The following is a 19,387-nucleotide window of genomic DNA, read 5'->3' as shown; positions in this document are numbered from 1 at the left end:
AATGCAAGAATCACATTTGAAGCTGTAAATGTGCACGGAGGGTGTGTGTGAAGAGCGGGGAGAATGACTACAGGGGAGAGCTATGATCCAGCATATTCTCACTCAGCAAAGTGGGGTTTCAAAAATAAACCTGGGCAGCCAGGAGCAATGTGCACTAAAGCTGGAAGTGTTAGTTAGGTTCCCTAAAAATGAGCTGGAGTGGTTTCAGCTGGAGGTTTCTGCTGCCAAGATGCCTCTGCAGTGCTGTCATAGAATAAATGGTCCCTACAAGGATAGGGTTTCCTAGGAGAGTCATTTCAAACCAGGCATCAGCACCTACTGTACTTAGAGTCCTGCAGTAGAACAACTTATAAAGCAAACACCAAATTTACAAGGTTTGCAGGCAACAGTAAACCCTCGAGAATGTCACTTTACCTGAATTGGTCACAAGAAAAAAGGTTACTTTGTACACAGGTTTTAAGAGAACAGCCTTTCATGCTGCAGAGGTAACTGATTTAAGGAAGTCACTGGAAGAAGAATGACATGGGCGCTTTCATTTAGTCCTTTACCACAGCCAACTCCTCAGGCCTCCGCAGGCTAACAGACTGAACAGAGGAGAAAGTAGTGTAACTCCAGGAAAGTTAACTCTCACCCATCAGATCTGGGTTGAGACAGATGCTGATAAGAGAGATGGTGTGTGTTACATGACCTTAACCACATTCCCACAGTCATTCGTCATATCAGATGCCTCACATGGCACAGAAATTATGTAGGAATTCAACACCACCGGGCAAGTACGAAGCATGTGTTCTCAAAGTGGAAAATGGATTTAGTGTTACTGCTTTCACCATCTGTATTAGGTCATCACAGACAAGGTTACACGGCCCACCACATAGATATCGAGGGGCATACGTTATGAAGAATGTTTGTCTACATGTCTTGTTGTAGATGTCTGCACATCTACGGAATGTGCAGCTAAAAGTTAAATGAATAAACAACTCAATAACTGATTAAAAAAAATCATACACTACACTTCAGTCAACTTCCTCTTTTACAGAGAATACCTGTAACTGCTTTTCCTCATTTTCAGGATTGGGTACTGTGAGTTTTTAAATGTCAAATATTTGCGGGGGGTGGGGGGAGGCTGGATTTATTTTTGAAAGCCACAATTGCATATCTGAAGCATCAACAAACCCTCTTCTGAAAACAGCGATGAAATCATTGCACAAAGCCTGCGGGATCCACCACACAGATTTCAGGAACAGATGAATGAACGCCCCAGAACCCACGTGTCTTGAGTCCATTTTGCTCAAAGATGTTAACCTTGATGACTGAGGTTCTGAGGCTGTCATCGTGGTAGGGCCATGGCAGTAGTGACAGTCTGGAAATGGAGTTCAGCCCCTGCCCACTCATCTTTCCAAAGATAGTCTTAAAATGGGGTGGCTGTTCATCCCTAGGGCATTAACTCTTCGAACATTAAATGTCACGGGATCTTACTAATTTTTCCTTTCCTTCTAGAAATTCCTCATTCCCCAAAGTAAAACGAAGCCCTTAAAGACTTGCTTAACTTACATCCAAGGTGTGACTTCCAAAATGAAGCCATGATGAGACCAACAAGCCTACAGCTCACGGGCAAAGGGGTGATGACGATGGCCTTGCTGGGGTGCGGGAGGGACAGTGTGTACGGTCCTGGAGGGATGGCCAGGAGGGACCCTCCCTGATAACGAGGTACCTGGAGGAGCCAGGATACTGGTTAACGAACAATGGATGAATCCGTGACCACTTTGTAAGGGTATGTGCTGCATCTGCCCCTACGATTCCCACCCGACAGCTGATCCCCTGCATAGAGCACAGGCACACAGGGGATTTAAGACAGAAGATTCTTCTCAGGTGCCACATTTCTAGGCCAAACAGGAAGTGGCCAACTTTCCTTCGATAGGATTTGGGGAATTTTGAAATGAGCCATATCATCTACCAGTCTGGTGACTCAGCTGTGTGAGTAACCAAACCCAGGAAGGATGTCGGGCCTCTTTATCTGCAGTGCACTTCTGCTCAGAGGTTTCAGAGCCAAAGATTTCTGGTCCTTTTCAGTTCTCTCTCCCTCACCCCCTCCCATCTCAGCAGTGAGCAGAAACGGACCTTTGCCACTGCACCTGCAGAACACAGGTCCCATGTCTAGGGATAATACAGCACATTTTCCAAAAGACAGCATGGATATTTATGATAGAATAATGAAGTTATTTTTCCTGCATTCAGTTTATTGATTAATACATTTCCTTGAGGCCTCCTGAATTTATTATAAGTGTGACAGGCTGAACTACAGTGCATGCTCTGTAAAAATCCAGCCAGGGTAGAATCCCAGTCCTTCATCAGTTTCATGTGAAAATTTCATTTGTGCACTACTCAGGCAGGACTGCAGCTACACAAACTGTCCTAAGTCTGACGCAAGGCAGGGAGTGATTATCTCTAGAACAACAACTCCCCCTTTCCCACAGAACTCATCTACATTTTTCAGTGTTTGTTTAGCTGAAGATGATGAACGATCAGTCACTTCCCCGACTGTGTCCTGTCTAATCACAGCTCCACAAGAGCCACAGCAGGTGCAAACAGCCTGACTTCCTACTGACTTCAGCAATTTCTTTACTAATGGACAACAGTTCCATTCAAGCTGGAGCAGTCACCATGACCACATCTTTAGTGGCAGACTTAAAAGCTAGTTTGCTTTTTGGTAGAAATCACTTCCTAAGGCCTGAAATAATCTCATCTTTCAAGTTTAGTCTTTAAACACCTTTAAAAAGTTACCCCCCAACCGTACACATACAGGGAAGTTACCCACAGACTTTGCGATGAAAAGGTCTGTGTCATGGGAGGGCTGAGCCTAGGTCTCCAACACCAGAACTCCTAGGATTTCTTCCTCTTCCTCTGGAAGCCCCTACATCAGCCTGATGCAGCAGAGACCTCCGAGCTGTCTGATTTTCCCCTTCTGAGTGCTCTGATTTCCAGGTCAGGCGTCTCTGCCTCCTCCCCTGGGGCATCCTCACCTCCTCCCCTGGGGCATCCTCACCTGTTCGATTCTCCACAGGAGCTCCTTCTCCTGCCGCCCCCACTCCTGCCGCTCCCGGTCCAGGCGGTCGAGAAGCTCTAACTTCTCTCGGTTCCAGTTCTTCTCGCTGTGGTGGATCTGCCATCGCAGGTCCATGACCAGCCCATGACTGTCAGCCAGGAGCTTCTGCTGTGCCTCCCTCTCCTTCGTGAACACCCCTTTGCTGTCAGCAGAGGAGCCCAGGTCTCCCAAGCTTTTCTCAGTCTTCGCTTCCAGCTGTCAAGGAGAACAGACTTAGGAACTTAGTCCCTGACAGTCTCGCGTTAGCAGGTGAAGAAAATCTCAGCACGTTCATGTATTATCCCTGGAAACATGTTTAAACCAAGATCTGACCAATCTTATGGAGGAAGCACTTTTCATCTTTAAAGTCGTAATTAAAAACATCTGACATGGGAGAAAATGTGTAAACAGAGCAACTGACAAAGGATTAATCTCCAAAATATACAAGCAGCTAATGCAGCTCAATATCAAAAAAAACAACCCAGTCCCAAAATGGGTAGAAGACCTAAACAGACATTTCTCCAAAGAAGATATACAGATTGCCAACAAACACGTGAAAGGATGCTCAACATCACTAATCAGAGAAATGCAAATCAAAACTACAATGAGGTATCACCTCACACCAGTCAGAATGGCCATCATCAAAAAATCTACAAACAGTAAATGCTGGAATGGGTGTGGAGAAAAGGGAACCCTCATGTACTGTTGGTGGGAATGTAAATTGATACAGCCACTATGGAGAACAGTATGCAGGTTCCTTAAAAAACTAAAATTAGAACTACCATATGACCCAGCAATCCCACTACTGGGCATATACCCTGAGAAAACCGTAATTTAAAAAGAGGCATGGGGGCTTCCCTGGTGGCGCAGTGGTTGAGAGTGCCTGCCGATGCAGGGGACACGGGCTTGTGCCCCGGTCCGGGAGGATCCCACGCGCAGCAGAGCGGCTGGGCCCGTGAGCCATGGCCACTGAGCCTGTGCGTCTGGAGCCTGTGCTCCGCAACGGGAGAGGCCAAAACAATGAGAGGCCCGCGTACCCCCCCCCCCGAAAAAAGCGTGTACCACAATGTTCATTGCAGCACTATTTACAATAGCCAGGACATGGAAGCAACCTAAGTGTCCACTGACAGATGAATGGATAAAGAAGATGTGGCACATATATACAATGGAATATTACTCAGCTATAAAAAGAAACGAAATTGAACTATTTGTATTGAGGTGGATGGACCCAGAGTCTGTCATATATACAGAGTGAAGTTAAGTCAGAAAGAGAAAAACAAATACCATATGCTAACACATATATATGGAATCTTAAAAAAAAAAAGTGGTTCTGATGAACATAGAGGCAGGACAGGAATAAAGATGCAGACGTAGAGAATGGACTTGAGGACACAGGGAGGGGGAAGGGTAAGCTGGGATGAAGTGAGAAAGTAGCATTGACATATATACACTACCAATTGCAAAATAGCTAGCTAGTGGGAAGCAGCTGCATAGTACAGGGATCTCCAGCTCAGTGCTTTCTGACCATCTAGAGGGGTGGGAGGGAGACACAAGAGGGAGGGGATATGGGGATATACGTATACATATAGCTGATTCACTCTGTTGTACAGCAGAAACAACATTGTAAAGCAATTATACTCCAATAAAGACGTTAAAAAAAAAAATCTGACAGAGTCACACAGAAGGTGAAGCAGTGAATCCACCCAGCTTCCCAGAGTCTGCTTCTTACTCTCCCTTCCCAACTGTGAGTCACCACATCTCTTGCCTGTCCTGCTGTACAACTCCTTGCAGGCAGGCACGTGTCTGTCCCTACATCCTTAGCCCCCATGTGGAACCTGGTGATGGGAGAGTGATGTAACCTGGCAGTCTATAATAACACCCAGGAGATTAAAGACCAAAAACTAACAAGCAAAAGAACTCCCATCTAGACATCACATGCAAACTGCTGAAAACCAAAGAGGAAACCTTGGAGGCAGACAGAGAAACAAAATAAACCACAAATGGAGGTGCGCAGACGAGAATGACAGCAGACCTGTCCTCGGAAAGTATGTAAGTCGGGGGAAAATGGAGTGACATCTTGAAAGGGCTGGAGGGGGAAAATGTCAGCCTCAACAGAATTCTATACTTAGCAACACCATCTTTCAAAAATGATGGAAGAAAAATGCTTTTTCAACAAATGAAAACTTTAAAGCAGGCTTACATTTCAAGAAATGATAGAGGAAATTTTCAGGCACAAGGAATATGGTATCAAGAAACACTTTGACCTGCACAAAAAATGAACACTGGAAATGATGTAAATAAATGCAAATATAACTCATTTCCTCCTCTTTTTAACTGCTTTAGAATACTACTGAGTGTCAAGTAAAAATAGTTGCATTGTATTTTGTCTTTATAGAATGTGTAGAAGTAAACTGACAACAGCACAGAGGACAGGAGGAGGGAATTGGGGGTGTACCGTTGTTGGTGAATGTGATAAATTTTAGTGAAAGGTTCATGAACATAAAGATGTATCCTTTTGCCTATTCTAGTTCAGCAGATCCCCGAAGTCTACCTATGGACCCATGTTAATCCATTCAATTCTAATGGTTTCTAATCCATTCTCTACCTCAATACCAGAATTACCTCTTAAAACGCAAGTCAAAATGTTTTACTCGTGTGATAAAATCAGGATTAATGTTTCAGTTCTTTGGCTATTCTGCTTTCCAATGTGACAAGGTGCAGCTCCTCCGGTATTTTTTAACTGCTTTAGAATACTACTGAGTGTCAAGTAAAAATAGTTGCATTGTATTTTGTCTTTATAGAATGTGTAGAAGTAAACTGACAACAGCACAGAGGACAGGAGGAGGGAATTGGGGGTGTACCGTTGTTGGTGAATGTGATAAATTTTAGTGAAAGGTTCATGAACATAAAGATGTATCCTTTTGCCTATTCTAGTTCAGCAGATCCCCGAAGTCTACCTATGGACCCATGTTAATCCATTCAATTCTAATGGTTTCTAATCCATTCTCTACCTCAATACCAGAATTACCTCTTAAAACGCAAGTCAAAATGTTTTACTCGTGTGATAAAATCAGGATTAATGTTTCAGTTCTTTGGCTATTCTGCTTTCCACTGTATGTGACAAGGTGCAGCTCCTCCGGTGTGCCATGCTCTTTCCTTCATGATGTCCCTTTTTTGTCCAAAAGACTGTTTCTCTCCTTTTCCATGTGTCCACTCCTGTTCATCCTCCGAGATTCATTCTAAGCAGGGCTTTCACAAACAACCCTTCCCTGAACCCTCAAGCCGAGGTGTGTGCCCTGCACGCCCCCCCGCCATCCCTGAGAGCCTGTGTACAGGCCTGGCGGGGCACTTGCCACACTAGTAGTAACTGTGGCCCTTGTCTGGTCTCCCACTGCACTGAGAACCCTTTCAAGATCTGTCTTATTTGTTGGGGGATCCTGGCAGTTAGAGTAAGGTCTGACCTAGGAGTCAGTTGAAGGAATCACAGATTTGGGAACTGACATAAGATGGCTTCCACTGAGAGAAAATACTTCACTTTCGGTAGAATTCAACTGTTTTGCATTTAAGTAGAAAAGGATAAAGATGAGTGAACTAGCATCAGCCCACATCCATCATTCCCTGGGCTCCAAATGTCTGAGAAACTGGCTCACATCAAAGATTATGCCTCCTCTTTTTAGCTACGCTTACATCTCTGAAAATATTTAGATTTTTCCACTGTAAACATAGTTTTAAGGAAGTTTAAAGGCAGCTCATCAGAACGCCCTTACTCATTTCTCATCCACTGCCAGCTCTTCAGGCTGTGAACTAAGATAAACAGAAAATCTAGTAAGAACCTCCTGCCCAGCAGTAGGCAGGAGTCATACCTGGGTTAGCAGCTGCATCCCTTGCCCAGCCTGGCCTGGTGCTTCGCCTGCAGAGGAGGCTATACCTGTGCTCCACCCAGGGACGTGAGCCGGACACTTCTGCTCCCTTGGACCGGGCAGCAGTGCCCGTGAACTTGTGGGTACCACGGGAGCTGTCTTCTTTTGACAGGACAGACCCTTTAATCTTTTATCAAGGCCATTTAGATGTCTTCTTTCCAGGCAAGTGTTTTCTTTCATGACTGAGCCAGTTCATGTAAAGTTTTGATTACTTTATGGTATGCCTCAAAACAGGGCCTAGAAAATAGATTATCAAAGACGTGCAGACCTTTCCTCCCTTATCGTGATCAAGGGGCTGGAAGAAACCTGGAGGAGCAATCTGAGCGAGCAGACCCTACATGGGAAGTGACACCGCTTTCAAAGACTTCCAGGGAGAAAGCACTTAGAAAACAGCATTCCTGGCTCAGCCCGATCTTAACGACCAGGGCTGGGGTCTCAAATCTCCGAGAGGCTCTGCTCTCTTGTGGGCGGTGGAGGCAGTAACCTGCTCTCAGCTCCAGTTGCACTAAAGGCTCTGTGGTCTGAGATGACACACTTCCTCTGGGCCTCGGGCTCCTTCCATGTAAGTAAGGACACCGAAATTGATCAGACTTCCAGGGCTGTAGTGGGAGGTAGGTCTACAAGCTCTTTCTGGTATTGGGAGAAATCTAACGGAAAGCATTCATTTCCTTTTTTCAGAGGTAACTAAACCACAATCTGCTTTTTCTTTGCCCCTGTCTGAATTCTGTCAGTGTACTCTGGTCACGTTTTTTCACCCTGGTCATGCTTCAGTGGCACTAAAGACAGCCTTGCTCCCTTCTCCCCACCTCTTCACCAACACTTGATATTTCTAGTTTTCCTGATAAGAACCATTCCAGCAGGTGTGAGGTGACAGCTCATTGTGGTTTTGATTTGCATTTCCCTGATGATTAATAACGTAGAACATGTTTTCATGTATCTTGTTACCTGAAGAAAACGAAAACACTAATGTAAAAAGATATCCCCCATGTTCATAGCAGCACTGTTTACAATAGCCGAGAAATAATGCATAACCTAAGTGTTCATCGACAGATGAATAAAGAAGATGTAGTACATTTGTATAATGGAATACCACTCAACCATGAGAAAGAATGAAATAATGCCATTTGCAGCAACATGGATGGACCCCAAAGGCATTATGCTAAGTGAAATAAGTCAGAGAAAGATAAATACTGTATGATTTCTGGTATATGTGGACTCTATAAATATTATAAATGAAGCCAAGCTCAGAGATGCATGGAACAGATTGGGGGTTGCCAGGGGAAGAGGGCAGGGAATGGGTGAACGCCTTTTGCTTTTAAATAAATTTAATAATAATAACAAAAAGAGACAACCTTGTTCTACACAGAATGGGAAAATAAACGCTACTTTTGAAATGCTGCTGGGTTGGGGCAGTGTTCTAGATCTGGGAGAGGTAATAGTAGGGAAAAGACAGCACTGTGGGAAGGCGGGGACTTTCTGGGGTGGCAGGGGCAGCTGCTCCTGGCTTTCTCCTCGCACCCTCTTTCCCTGGCAGGGCCCTGGGATCCGGACCCTCCCCGCGGTCGGAGCGGAGCCCTGGCGGCCGTACCTGCTCCAGGCGGCAGGTGAGCGCGGCCCACTCCACGTCCCAGGAGGCCTTATCGCCAGCATATTGTTGTTGCAGCCGCCGCCGTGCACGTTCGTCTTCCCGCAGCTCCACACGCAGCTCCTCCAGCAGCGCCTTGAGCGCGCAGAACAGCGGCTGGTTCTCTGCCACCTGCGGGGACACCGGGCGGCTCTGGCATCTCACAAGGGCGAGGACAGGAGCCTGGCAAGCAAAAGGGCACTGGGGCCGGTCGGTCTCCAAGGTGGGTGGGAGGGAATCTGCACAGTTAGTGGCAGAGCCGGGTTCCCTGGTCGCCTGCAGGCTCTGGGGCCGACGCTGCCAAGGGCTCATTGCATTAGGATGCTAGCGCCACAGGAACCTGGATCAGAGACGGGAGGAAGCTGTGGGAGGCCAGGGGGAGCCAAGCCAGGGCTGCCAGGACACTCTGCTTGACTTCAGATGTCCCGGCTCTGGTTGAGGAGCAGAAATAACGAGATACCTACGCTCACGTATGTATGCTGTCATTTGAGTGCCAGCTGTTGAACCAGAAGGGAATTAATAAAGGGCTCGTGTCTCTCATCAACATAGGTGGTCATACTCAGACTTGTAGTTACTAAGAAGTCATATATTACTATATATGACAAGCATAGTCATGGGGTGGGGGTGAATTCTGAGGTTTAACAATTAAAGCCAAAGGTAGAGAGTGTGGAGAAAAGGGAACCCTCTTGCACTGTTGGTGGGAATGTAAACTGATACAGCCACTATGGAGAACAGTATGGAGGTTCCTTAAAAAACTAAAAATAGAACTACCATATGACCCAGCAATCCCACTACTGGGCATATACCCTGAGAAAACCATGATTCAAAAAGAGTCATGTACCACAGTGTTCACTGCAGCTCTGTTTACAATAGCCAGGACATGGAAGCAACCTAAGTGTCCATCAACGGATGGATAAAGAAGATGTGGCACATATATACAATGGAATATTACTCAGCCATAAAAAGAAACGAAATTGAGTTATTTGTAGTGAGGTGGATGGACCCAGAGTCTGTCATACACAGTGAAGTAAGTCAGAAAGAGAAAAACAAATACCGTATGCTAACATATATATAGGGAATCTAAAAAAAAATTTTGTTATACACACCACTGTAAAGCAATTATACTCCAATAAAGATGTTAAAATAAAAAAAAGCCAAAGGTAAACGGTTAACTTGTTCATGAAGGCTTCCTCGTGGTCCCCGAGATAGAATCACTACCCCTCTCTTTTCTGCTCACTAACGGCAGGAAGAACCACTGCACCTACTTGTTTATCCTGTCCCTCCCCTGTCCCCCAGATCTGTAAGATGTGGGAGGAGACAGTGCTTAGCTCATGGGAAGCATGCAAACAGGTCTGATAAATGAAGAATGGATTTTTATTACTAATCTGCTTATACCTAACTTAAAAGATTTTATATTTTCTAAAACCTGTCCAGCCCTTTGGACACACATTTCAAAACTGTGATTGCTATCTTAGATATGCTTCAGCATGGGCATTTTTCCAGAAAGGTTTGGCCAAATGAATTAATACACACTGAATCAATTATGGTACCTGGATGGTAAAAGCCACACGAGCCCATCTCTTCCCATCAGAAAGCACTAAAAGCCTATCTCGAGCTCCCAGACCGGTCTCAGGGCAATCCTGTTTGGTATATTTATGAGGCAGGAGAAATAAAAGCTCTCTCAGTCCTGCTGGAGGCAGGTTGTCTGTAATATGGGAAGACAGAGAATCCGCTACATGGTAAACCTCCAGTGCCGGGGCAGCGAGGAGTGGACCTCCAGCCTGGATCTGCATGCCCATCAGCCTTCTGTCCTCCATCAGCTCGAGAGCCAGCTGTGCTTCTAAAACCATCTAGTCAGTGCACGAAACATACATGTACATATACAAAAATGGCTAACTGCATTTGGGAAGAATTTGAGATACTTCCCATATATGTGTGGATTTAAATAAAGTTAAATTAGAAAAGAGAAATTCCTTAACATGAGATTTATCACTGAAAACACCATAGTTTTCTCCATAGTTTATCTGAAGAGTTTTAATATTAGATACAGCAGACTTCTGGTTGAGTGGAATGGTCTGTTAGCATTTATTGCTCCTTGATTTTTCTCACCTTGAACAGCAATTTTCACTTTTAGCTCTGAGATGAAAGGCACTAAGAGGACAATTCAGTTAACATTTGCAAAACTCAGCAGAGAGAGAACATTCTAAAAATCCTACATGTTCTTTCCAACCATCTGAATGTAAGTAAATCACCTCTATTCTCAACGAGATGCTCATAAAATGTGTGAAATTGTATTGATAATAAATGCAGAAGTTCCTTTCAACTCTACACCAAAAGTATTTAAAAATGATAGAAGTGCGAGTGAGTGACAAGACGTGTTGCAACAATCTTTTCACAAATACACATCTCCATCAGTACAGAATTTGTTTGCTGAAAAATTAGATATGGCTTATGATAGATTTGATTCCTTCATCTTTGAATTTTAAATTAAAAAAAATCATTACTTTTTTCAAGTCAAACAGTTTTAAGCATAAAATAACTAATAATTTTGATCCACTCTTTGGAGTAGTCATCTCATTTTCACTTTAGAAAAAGCAGAAAACCACATAATAAATTCTTATATGTTATCAATAACTCCCTGTGAAGCCCAAGTCCTGTATGTGGTCAGCTGTGGGCTTCTTAGGCATATAACAAACAGCCGTGACAACATTAGGACCAGAACTTTGTGCTCCTTGAAAGCAGGGTTCACATGACAGTCGTTCTGCAGATTGAAAATTTGCTTCCTCTGGAAGTACTTTACGGCATTAGCAGATATCAGATTAAATAATACTAAGCCTTAATGTTTTGATGCATGTTTGGGTCACAGTAATCAACATAATGTCCTGTTATGCCAATATTTAATCATCATGGAATGAGCTCAAAATTGCTTCGGGGTGAGGGTGGCCAAAGGGAACAAGAGCCCAGAGGATTGATGATATTTGGTACCTGTTCCCATAGTCACCCGGGAGCAGCAGTGTGGCCTGGCAAGCAGCCAGCCTAGCTCTGCCACTGGAGAACAATGGCAAGGGCTGATGTCCAAGGGAATGAGCCATAGATGGGCATGATCCTTCCAAATGACTGTTACACACACAAAAACCCAATGATGGTAACTAATGCTAATGGTTTCTAATGGGCCAGGGTGTGTTAATCATTCACCTACAGAACCTTGCTTGCATCTCACATCTATCCTGAGTGCACACTGTCACATGCCTGTGTTACAGGGGAGGAACCACAGTGACTGGGGACCTGTCTGGCCGTGAGGAAGTGTGGAGCTCGAGTGCAATCCAGGCCTGTGCCACCTGAGGCCAGACAAGCCCACCAACATATGTGAATTCTGGCATCAGACCCTACACCCGGGCTTTTTTTTTTTTTTTTTAAGATGCCTAATCTCTGTGAAGCAAATTCCATCCCCCCACATCAGGAGAAATAATAATAGCCATCCTGAAAGAATTCCTAGAAGTTACTCCTCTCACTTTTTCTCTCAGTGGTGGCCCTTTGCTGGGCTGTGTTTTTGGTAAAAAGACCCAAATCAAGTCGAGAATGGAATCAAGACTCTGGTCCATTTCGAGGTCTTCAGGTGAAAGTCTCGGATACAGAGCTTTCTGAACCTTCTGTGCCAGGGTCAAGGCTCTGCGACCTCTTAACTTATATATCTGGTAAGTGTGGTCAATTAAAAAGACCAACCTTTGATCTCCTTAAGATCACCTGGTTGGTTTTCTTGCAAAGAAACAGGATAAAATGGTTCCACTATTTCCTTTTTCTCATTCTAAGGGCATTTCAGCCCTTCCAAGCTCCTCTCTCTTGGGGAAGGCTTAAAAGAATCCCAAAGTTGGCATCAGGAGCTTGACTGTGCTATAACGTTTTAAGCTTATAACAGGTTCAAGGTTGGGCTTCAGCCAGTAGGACTGCTACCCAATTATAGGACATAGGAAAATATTAATAGAAAGTGAAAAAGAAATCTATAGAAAGGTAGCATACCAATTGGTGAGGCAATACCAGCTACTTTAGAGAATCACTTTTGCCTAAGATTTCTAACACGTGCATCATTCAATTCTGTGAAAGAGCTAAACTGCCATCAACTACTTTGCTTGCATCAGAGCCATTAACTTGGAGATGGGTTTAATCTAAAGTTGGAACAGAGGTACTGACCTGCTGCTATGGGCTGACCCGCAAAAAGCCAGTCACAAAATAGAGGTGCTGGCCTCCACCTCCTACTCACTTGGGCAGAGAGTTCTGGAATGCTGTGGTGGCTGCCCCGACCCCCAACACAGGCATGCATAGTTCCTACTTGATACATATAAAGAGAGGGGCCTCCTGCAAGTTCAAAATAAAAGTAACACTTCCACCAGCAGGAGCCCCAAAACAAGTCCTCTACTGAGATTAGCCAGAAAGGATACAGTTACACATCCAGCAACACTTTAACAGATAAGCCATTTGTCATTCCTACCTTCATTGTTACATTCAGATTAAGATTCTTTTCTAGAACCCTTATCCCCCCACAGATAAAAGAGAACGAGTCATTGAAGACTGGCCGTGAAAATATAATCTATGTTGGAACTTTGCAGAGATGATGGGCTCATCTATGGACAGAACTCCTCTGTGCACCGGCTGAGGACACACCAGGTGGTCTGGGCCGTGCAGGCTCCGTGCCTGCAGGTCACCATCATTTTCAGCAAGAGCCTCTGGGGGAAAAAGGTGGGTGTGTGAGAGAACAAATAGATGTAGGTTGAATAACGTACAAACCCAGAGCTGTCGCCTAAGACTTCAAAGAAACAAGGGCAGGTCTGATGAAAGTCAAGTGGCCAGATGGGAACAATGAGCTTCTTAGCAAGCTTCTTAGCGTATTTAGATCTCCTGCCACTCTCTGAAAGATAGGTTGCAAACTGCCGGCCACAGTTAACTCTGGGAAGTGGGACTGGGGCCAAGAGAGTATTTCCTCGGGTACCTTTTGGTACTGTGACCCTCCACGTCCTGCACATAACTATTTTCACAGTAATAGAAACAAACAAACAGAATACACAGCAAGAATAAAGTGTTTCCTAACCTTAAGCTCTGATCTGGTTCCTTTCGTACAGAGTTGCATGTCTCCTAGGCAAGGTTATAATGTTGAAGAGTCTGAAGAATAAATCTGGTGCAGCCTACACAAGTGAAGATAAAAGCTACCTAGGCTCCAGTGGAGCACTTGGCTTATTTCAAAAATTAAATCAGGGCAGATCACAGTTCTGATGTGCAGAAGTGCTCTTTCCGGAAGTTTTTGCATCTTGGGCAGAGCAGAAAGGGTGGGCTGCCAGCAAGTGGGATGCTGGGCACCAGGTGAGTCCAAGTCCAGGAAGTCCTGGAGCCAAAGGCATTCTGTCTACAGGGGAAAGGCTGGCTTTGACCTAGGGCAGTCCCCAAAGGCCCTATACTGAAAATGGGTCCTGAGTCACTGGCAAAGGTCCAGGGGAGCAGATTCTACCCGGTCCTCAGGCTGGATCCCTGGTCAGCCGCCTCAGTGACCAGGGGCAGTTGAAGGAAGACTTGAACATGAAACATAATTGCATTAGATCATGCTCTGAAGTTTAGGCTCTTCACATTTACACTTAGATGCTTTATCAGATCAGAAATAAATGAAAAAGACATGAAGGAAACAACAGCAAAGATCAATAAAACCAAAAGCTCGTTCTTTGAGAAGATAAACGGAATTGATAAACCATTAGCCAGACTCATCAAGAAAAAAAGGGAGAAGACTCAAATCAATAGAATTAGAAATGAAAAAGAAGTAACAACCGACAGTGCAGAAATACAAAGGATCATGAGAGATTACTACAAGCAACTTTATGCCAATAAAATTGACACCCTGGAAGAAATGGACAAATTATTGGAAAAGCACAAACTTCTGTGTACCACAATGTTCATTGCAGCTCTGTTTACAATAGCCAGGACATGGAAGCAACTTAAGTGTCCATCGACAGATGAATGGATAAAGAAGATGTGGCACATATATACAATGGAATATTACTCAGCCATAAAAAAAAAATGAAATTGAGTTATTTGTAGTGAGGTGGATGGACCTAAAGTCTGTCATACACAGTGAAGTAAGTCAGAAAGAGAAAAACAAGTACCGTATGCTAACACATATATATGGAATCTAAAAGAAAATGGTCATGAGGAACCTAGGGGCAAGACGGGAATAAAGATGCTGACATACTAGAGGACACAGGGAGGGGGAAGGGTAAGCTGGGATGAAGTGAGAGAGTGGCATGGACATATATACACTACCAAACGTAAAATAGATAGTTAATGGGAAGCAGCCACATAGCACTGGGAGATCAGCTCGGTGCTTTGTGACCACCTAGAGGGGTGGGATAGGGAGGGTGGGAGGGAGGGAGACGCAAGAGGGAAGAGACATGGACACATATGTATATGTATAACTGATTCACTTTGTTATAAAGAAGAAACTAACACACTATTGTAAAGCAATTATACTCCAGTAAAGATGTAAAAAAAGAAAAAAAGAGTATTAGGTCACAGCCTTGAATGAAAAAGTAACTTCTCTTTTAATTAATCCAATTCTGGGAAGATTGGCTGTTGGAACCCCAAGGTCATACTTCTGGCCCTATTAACTATCCTGTGTTTAAAAACCTGATTTCAGGACTTACTAATAAGTATAAAATGCATACATAGCCATAGCAGTTCTGGCCTCAGAAGCTTAATGCAGTGGCGGGCGTCTTGGAGCTCATCCCCAGCCTGGGCCCTTCCTCGAAGGGTGGGCGAGCTGGAAGTGCTCACTGCTCCCAGGACAGTCGGGTCCCTGCCGCACCATCAGTCAGCGGGGAATGTTCACAGAGCCAAACATTTTCCAACCTGGTGGTTTTTTTATCAACTATTTCCAAGGTCAACTCGGTCCATGTAATTTTTTTCCCCCCTCATTTGACATGATAAATGTTGCCATCCACTGTGTTTAACTCTAAGGATGTTCAGTATGACACAAAGCAAGGGCTGGGAGAGTCTGTTACTTGCTAAGTTATCCTTGGGAAAGAAGTCAGGCCACGTTTCCCACTCTCCTTATCACCTTGGGAGGCTCTCTTGGGAGTTTCTGAGAAGGTGCAGCTCTGCGGGGCACCTCCCTTGAGATACATGCTCGGCGTTTGCATCCGGGCTGCCTGGCTGGTACCCACTCCGCAACAGGGCAGACAGACCTCCTCCCGGGGAACGTGCACTCCCGGGGAGCCAGCTGTCGTTGCGGTGGAGCTCATTAATCTTGTGTCCTCGGACGGACGGCTGGCCGTCCGTGTGCACTTGACTGCCATGGGCAGACGGGTCCAGTAACAGCAGATCTGAATCTGCCATCTGGAAGCCGCCCTGTTAGCCCATCCACAGCCTCTGCCCCTGCCCCGCACCATGCAAAGTGGAGACTCACTGGTCCATTCCAAGCAGAAGAGCTGAGAAGTGAATGTTGGAAGGAGGCGGCAGCAAAGAGAGAGGATGTTAAAATACACTGAACAGGAGGTTCCAGCTGAGTGACTTTCCATAATTTTCCATCTCACGGGGAAGATTTTCCATGACTTGTTTGGGAAACCAGATGTGTTACATTGTTTTCCTCCCCCCCTTCCAAAGCATTTGGATGCACGCGTGGGAAACACCCAACAGGCGCCCTCAGAGGCAGTGGGTTTGTGGCTAAATGGCAATTGAGGAATACTATGTGAATTAATCACAGATACTTCATAGGACTGAGTGACAACATCGCTTTTAAAAATAATAAAACTGGTAGATTTTAGAGGATGTTGTTGCAAAGTAGCATTTTATTTTCTAACTGGATCTTTGCTGGAAAACACATTCCATGAGCTAAAACTCTCCCCATGGACACTGGCCTAATGACAAACTTCCTAATAACGGTAATTAAAAATTCATTTGAAAGTATAACCTCTTTCTTGAGTCATATTATGCTGGGAAAAATGAAGGGTGGATGAGTATGTGTAGAAATCAGGTCTTCAGTCGTGAACATCTGAGTTGTACACGGAGAGAAAGCAGCAGGCGAAAGGCACACTCCCCCAGGCCTGAGCTCAGACACTGCCACTTTCCTCTGGATCAGAGCCTAGGTTCTGCTGCCATTCCTCTCCCCCTTGATGCCCTGAGGCTCTGGGCGGAGGGAGGGGCCGCAGCTGTTGAGCCCCGTGTGTGCTCAGGGAGCACCCAAAGGCCTGTGGCTGAGCAGCTGCAGCTGCGTCCGGGGCCACCCCGCCCCGTGCCTCACCCCAGAGCCAGGCTCTGCTTGCCGGACCCTCAAAGAAGCAACACAGGGTCAGGAGGGACTCAGGCCACGATGCCCAGGAGCAAGAAAGCCTTAGTCTCACAGGACCTCAGCACTCCAAACCCTCTACGGCTGCCGTTTTGTAGAAAAGCGCAAAAACTCTGGGGGCCATAGTGTCTTTTGGCTTATTCAGCAGGGCCTGTGGGCCTGTCTGCTTATGCAAATGAATGGGGCGTTTGGCAGCACTCATAATTAAGGTTCTACACTGAAATCCCACCTCTCTACACACACTTTAATTTTTTTTCCAAGTGTCGTCAAATATTTTTATCTAGGACATTATGTTTCATGTGGCTTAAAAAGTTCCCGAAACACTTTATACATGTTTGGGGATTAAAAAAACCAAACTCGTTGTGTCTTTCCTCCTGTGCGCTACGTTGCCAGTTTAGTGATGGTGCCGATGCCCACTCGGCAAACGACAGCAAAGCCCTAAGTTCCTTTTCTGGCCACGGTCATGGCACTTCCTCCTTAGAAGAATGGTCAACCTTTATAAGGCACAGGCTACTCCATCCAATACTGTTTTTTCTTCCTGCTGAGGTACATTCGCCGGCCTTGAGGGGACACAATCCATGTGACCTTATCATGTCCTTATTTATGTGAATAAGCCAAATAAACAAGACCTTTCTGCCCTGGGAACAACAACACGTGAACTGATGACAGACAGACTAGGGGTCTCCTCTCCCTGGCGTGGGCACCCACCTGCCTGTGGAGCTGTCCCCCGTCTGTGGGCTGCAGCCGTGATCCGTGGTCTCCGATCTGCACACCAAACTGTGGAGGATGCTCCCCCAGGGAAAAGCCACAGCCTGGACCGTCGTCATCTTGGTCTGGACCGTCCACCTTCGCATCCTCCTGAACGCCAGGCTCCCCAAGCCTGTGGAAGGTCTCTGGAAGCTCGCTCTGAAACGGCAGGAGGGGATGATCACAGCTCCACCCGAATCCTTTTGCCCTGAAGCCTGATTTTTAGTGTTTGAGGATAATTACCCACTTTAGGGGTTATTGTGTCTTTGCTTCTCAGCCCTTTCCCCTAATAGGCTCATTCTGGCCATGGCACTCATTGGCTACTTTCTCCATTTAAATTTCATAGAGTGGGTGCCCAGGTTTATTAGAAGAGATTAGAAATATTACTATTTATAAATTATTACTGCTCACAGTTAACAGTTTTATAAATGAGAGGAGGAGGAACTCTAAAGTACTGATCAACAGAAAACTTTACAACTAGTACTAGGTTTTGCTTAATGGTGGTTTTCTAGGTCATGGCTATTTGGAAGCAGGTTGAATTCATTTTTGAAGACATTCTTCACCCTGAGGCGAGAGCATCACTGTATCTTCCCATTCGTAGGGTGTCCTAAAATCGCATACACTGTTTGTGAGAGTAGGAGGCAGAAGAAAGGTGTTTAGGGGCTAAAAGGAACCAACAGTCACAGAGCCCTGAAAGCAGCCGACAAGGTAGCCAGGGGCATGGATGTCCGGAACAGATGGACACCAGCGGCTCCAGCCCTGTGTTCACCAGAGAGCAAGGCCAGGGTGGAGCCTGCAGAGCTGGAGGTCACTCTGCCTTAATCAGTAAAAATCAGAAAGCAAATAACTCAGTCCTGGTTCTGTTGTGAATCTGTGAATTGAGGCATAAGAAGGAAGCGTATACAGGTTTCAGAGGTGGCAAGAAAGTACCCCCTGGAGCTCAGAGAGACCGTATGAAACTGCACTGGCAGAACGGGCTCTGGCATTTAGGACCAAAAACTGAAATGGAAAAGGAGAGAGAACAAGTTAGAACTAGGTTTTACAAACCATCACTGTGGAATGAACCGATAAGGACATTCCACAAATCTCTCGGTGATAACTGACGAATTCATCTATCAGCAACAAAAGACACGGCAGCAACACTTGTCTGCAGGATGATGTCACAGACCAGCATGCTCTTAAAGTGAGGTCAAAGGGCAGCACGGACAACCCACTGCCTGGATTGGACTTGACAAAATACTCTGAAACAGCAGAACATGACTGTACGTGTCGGGGGAGGGGGGACAGCAGGGCCTGGCTGGGGGTGGGAGCAAAACAGATGCAAAGGAAAGGAACTCCCCCGGCAGAGGTACCTCCGTGAAATCCTCTGCGTCCTCCTCCGTCTGCTTCCCTTGCCGCCAGTGTTTCAGCAGCCACCTGAGTTTGACGTAGAAAAGGAAGATGTTCTGCTTCAGGAAGCATAGCTCCCGCTGCATCAAGTACCTCTCGTCACTCCAGGTCTGCTCCTGCAGCGAGTTCTGCAGGGCCAGGCTGTGCACCTCCAGCTCCCGCCGCCGCAGGGCACACAGGTGCCCCTCCTCCACCTTGAACGGAAGAAAAGAGACGGTGTCACGGGTACCTGTCCTGACCTGGCACCCAAACCGAGGGTCTCTGCAAACTGCCATCCAATCCGTGTCATTTTGCACGTGGGACGT

At 45.6% G+C, this 19,387-nt stretch overlaps 1 protein-coding gene across 8 annotated transcripts in view; it reads right to left on the bottom strand.

The window, feature by feature from the left end:
- MTCL1 (microtubule crosslinking factor 1) overlaps nucleotides 1–19,387 on the bottom strand; it is a 119,568-nt gene that overhangs the window by 12,924 nt on the left and 87,257 nt on the right. For all 8 annotated transcript variants that reach the window (XM_024763810.1, XM_024763805.1, XM_024763806.1 and 5 more), the window contains 4 exons: nucleotides 19,046–19,276; nucleotides 17,655–17,852; nucleotides 8,591–8,758; nucleotides 3,044–3,298 (listed from right to left, as the gene is read on the bottom strand). In XM_024763810.1, the coding sequence (XP_024619578.1) occupies nucleotides 3,044–3,298; nucleotides 8,591–8,758; nucleotides 17,655–17,852; nucleotides 19,046–19,276 (852 nt within the window). The remainder of the gene's footprint in view (nucleotides 1–3,043; nucleotides 3,299–8,590; nucleotides 8,759–17,654; nucleotides 17,853–19,045; nucleotides 19,277–19,387) is intronic.

This window comes from Neophocaena asiaeorientalis, unplaced genomic scaffold, assembly GCF_003031525.2.
Source record: "Neophocaena asiaeorientalis asiaeorientalis breed wild unplaced genomic scaffold, Neophocaena_asiaeorientalis_V1.1 scaffold110, whole genome shotgun sequence".
Classification (NCBI taxonomy): Eukaryota; Metazoa; Chordata; class Mammalia; order Artiodactyla; family Phocoenidae; genus Neophocaena; species Neophocaena asiaeorientalis.
The sequence above is the reverse complement of the archived record's forward strand: the minus strand, read 5'-3'. Positions and strand labels throughout refer to the sequence as shown.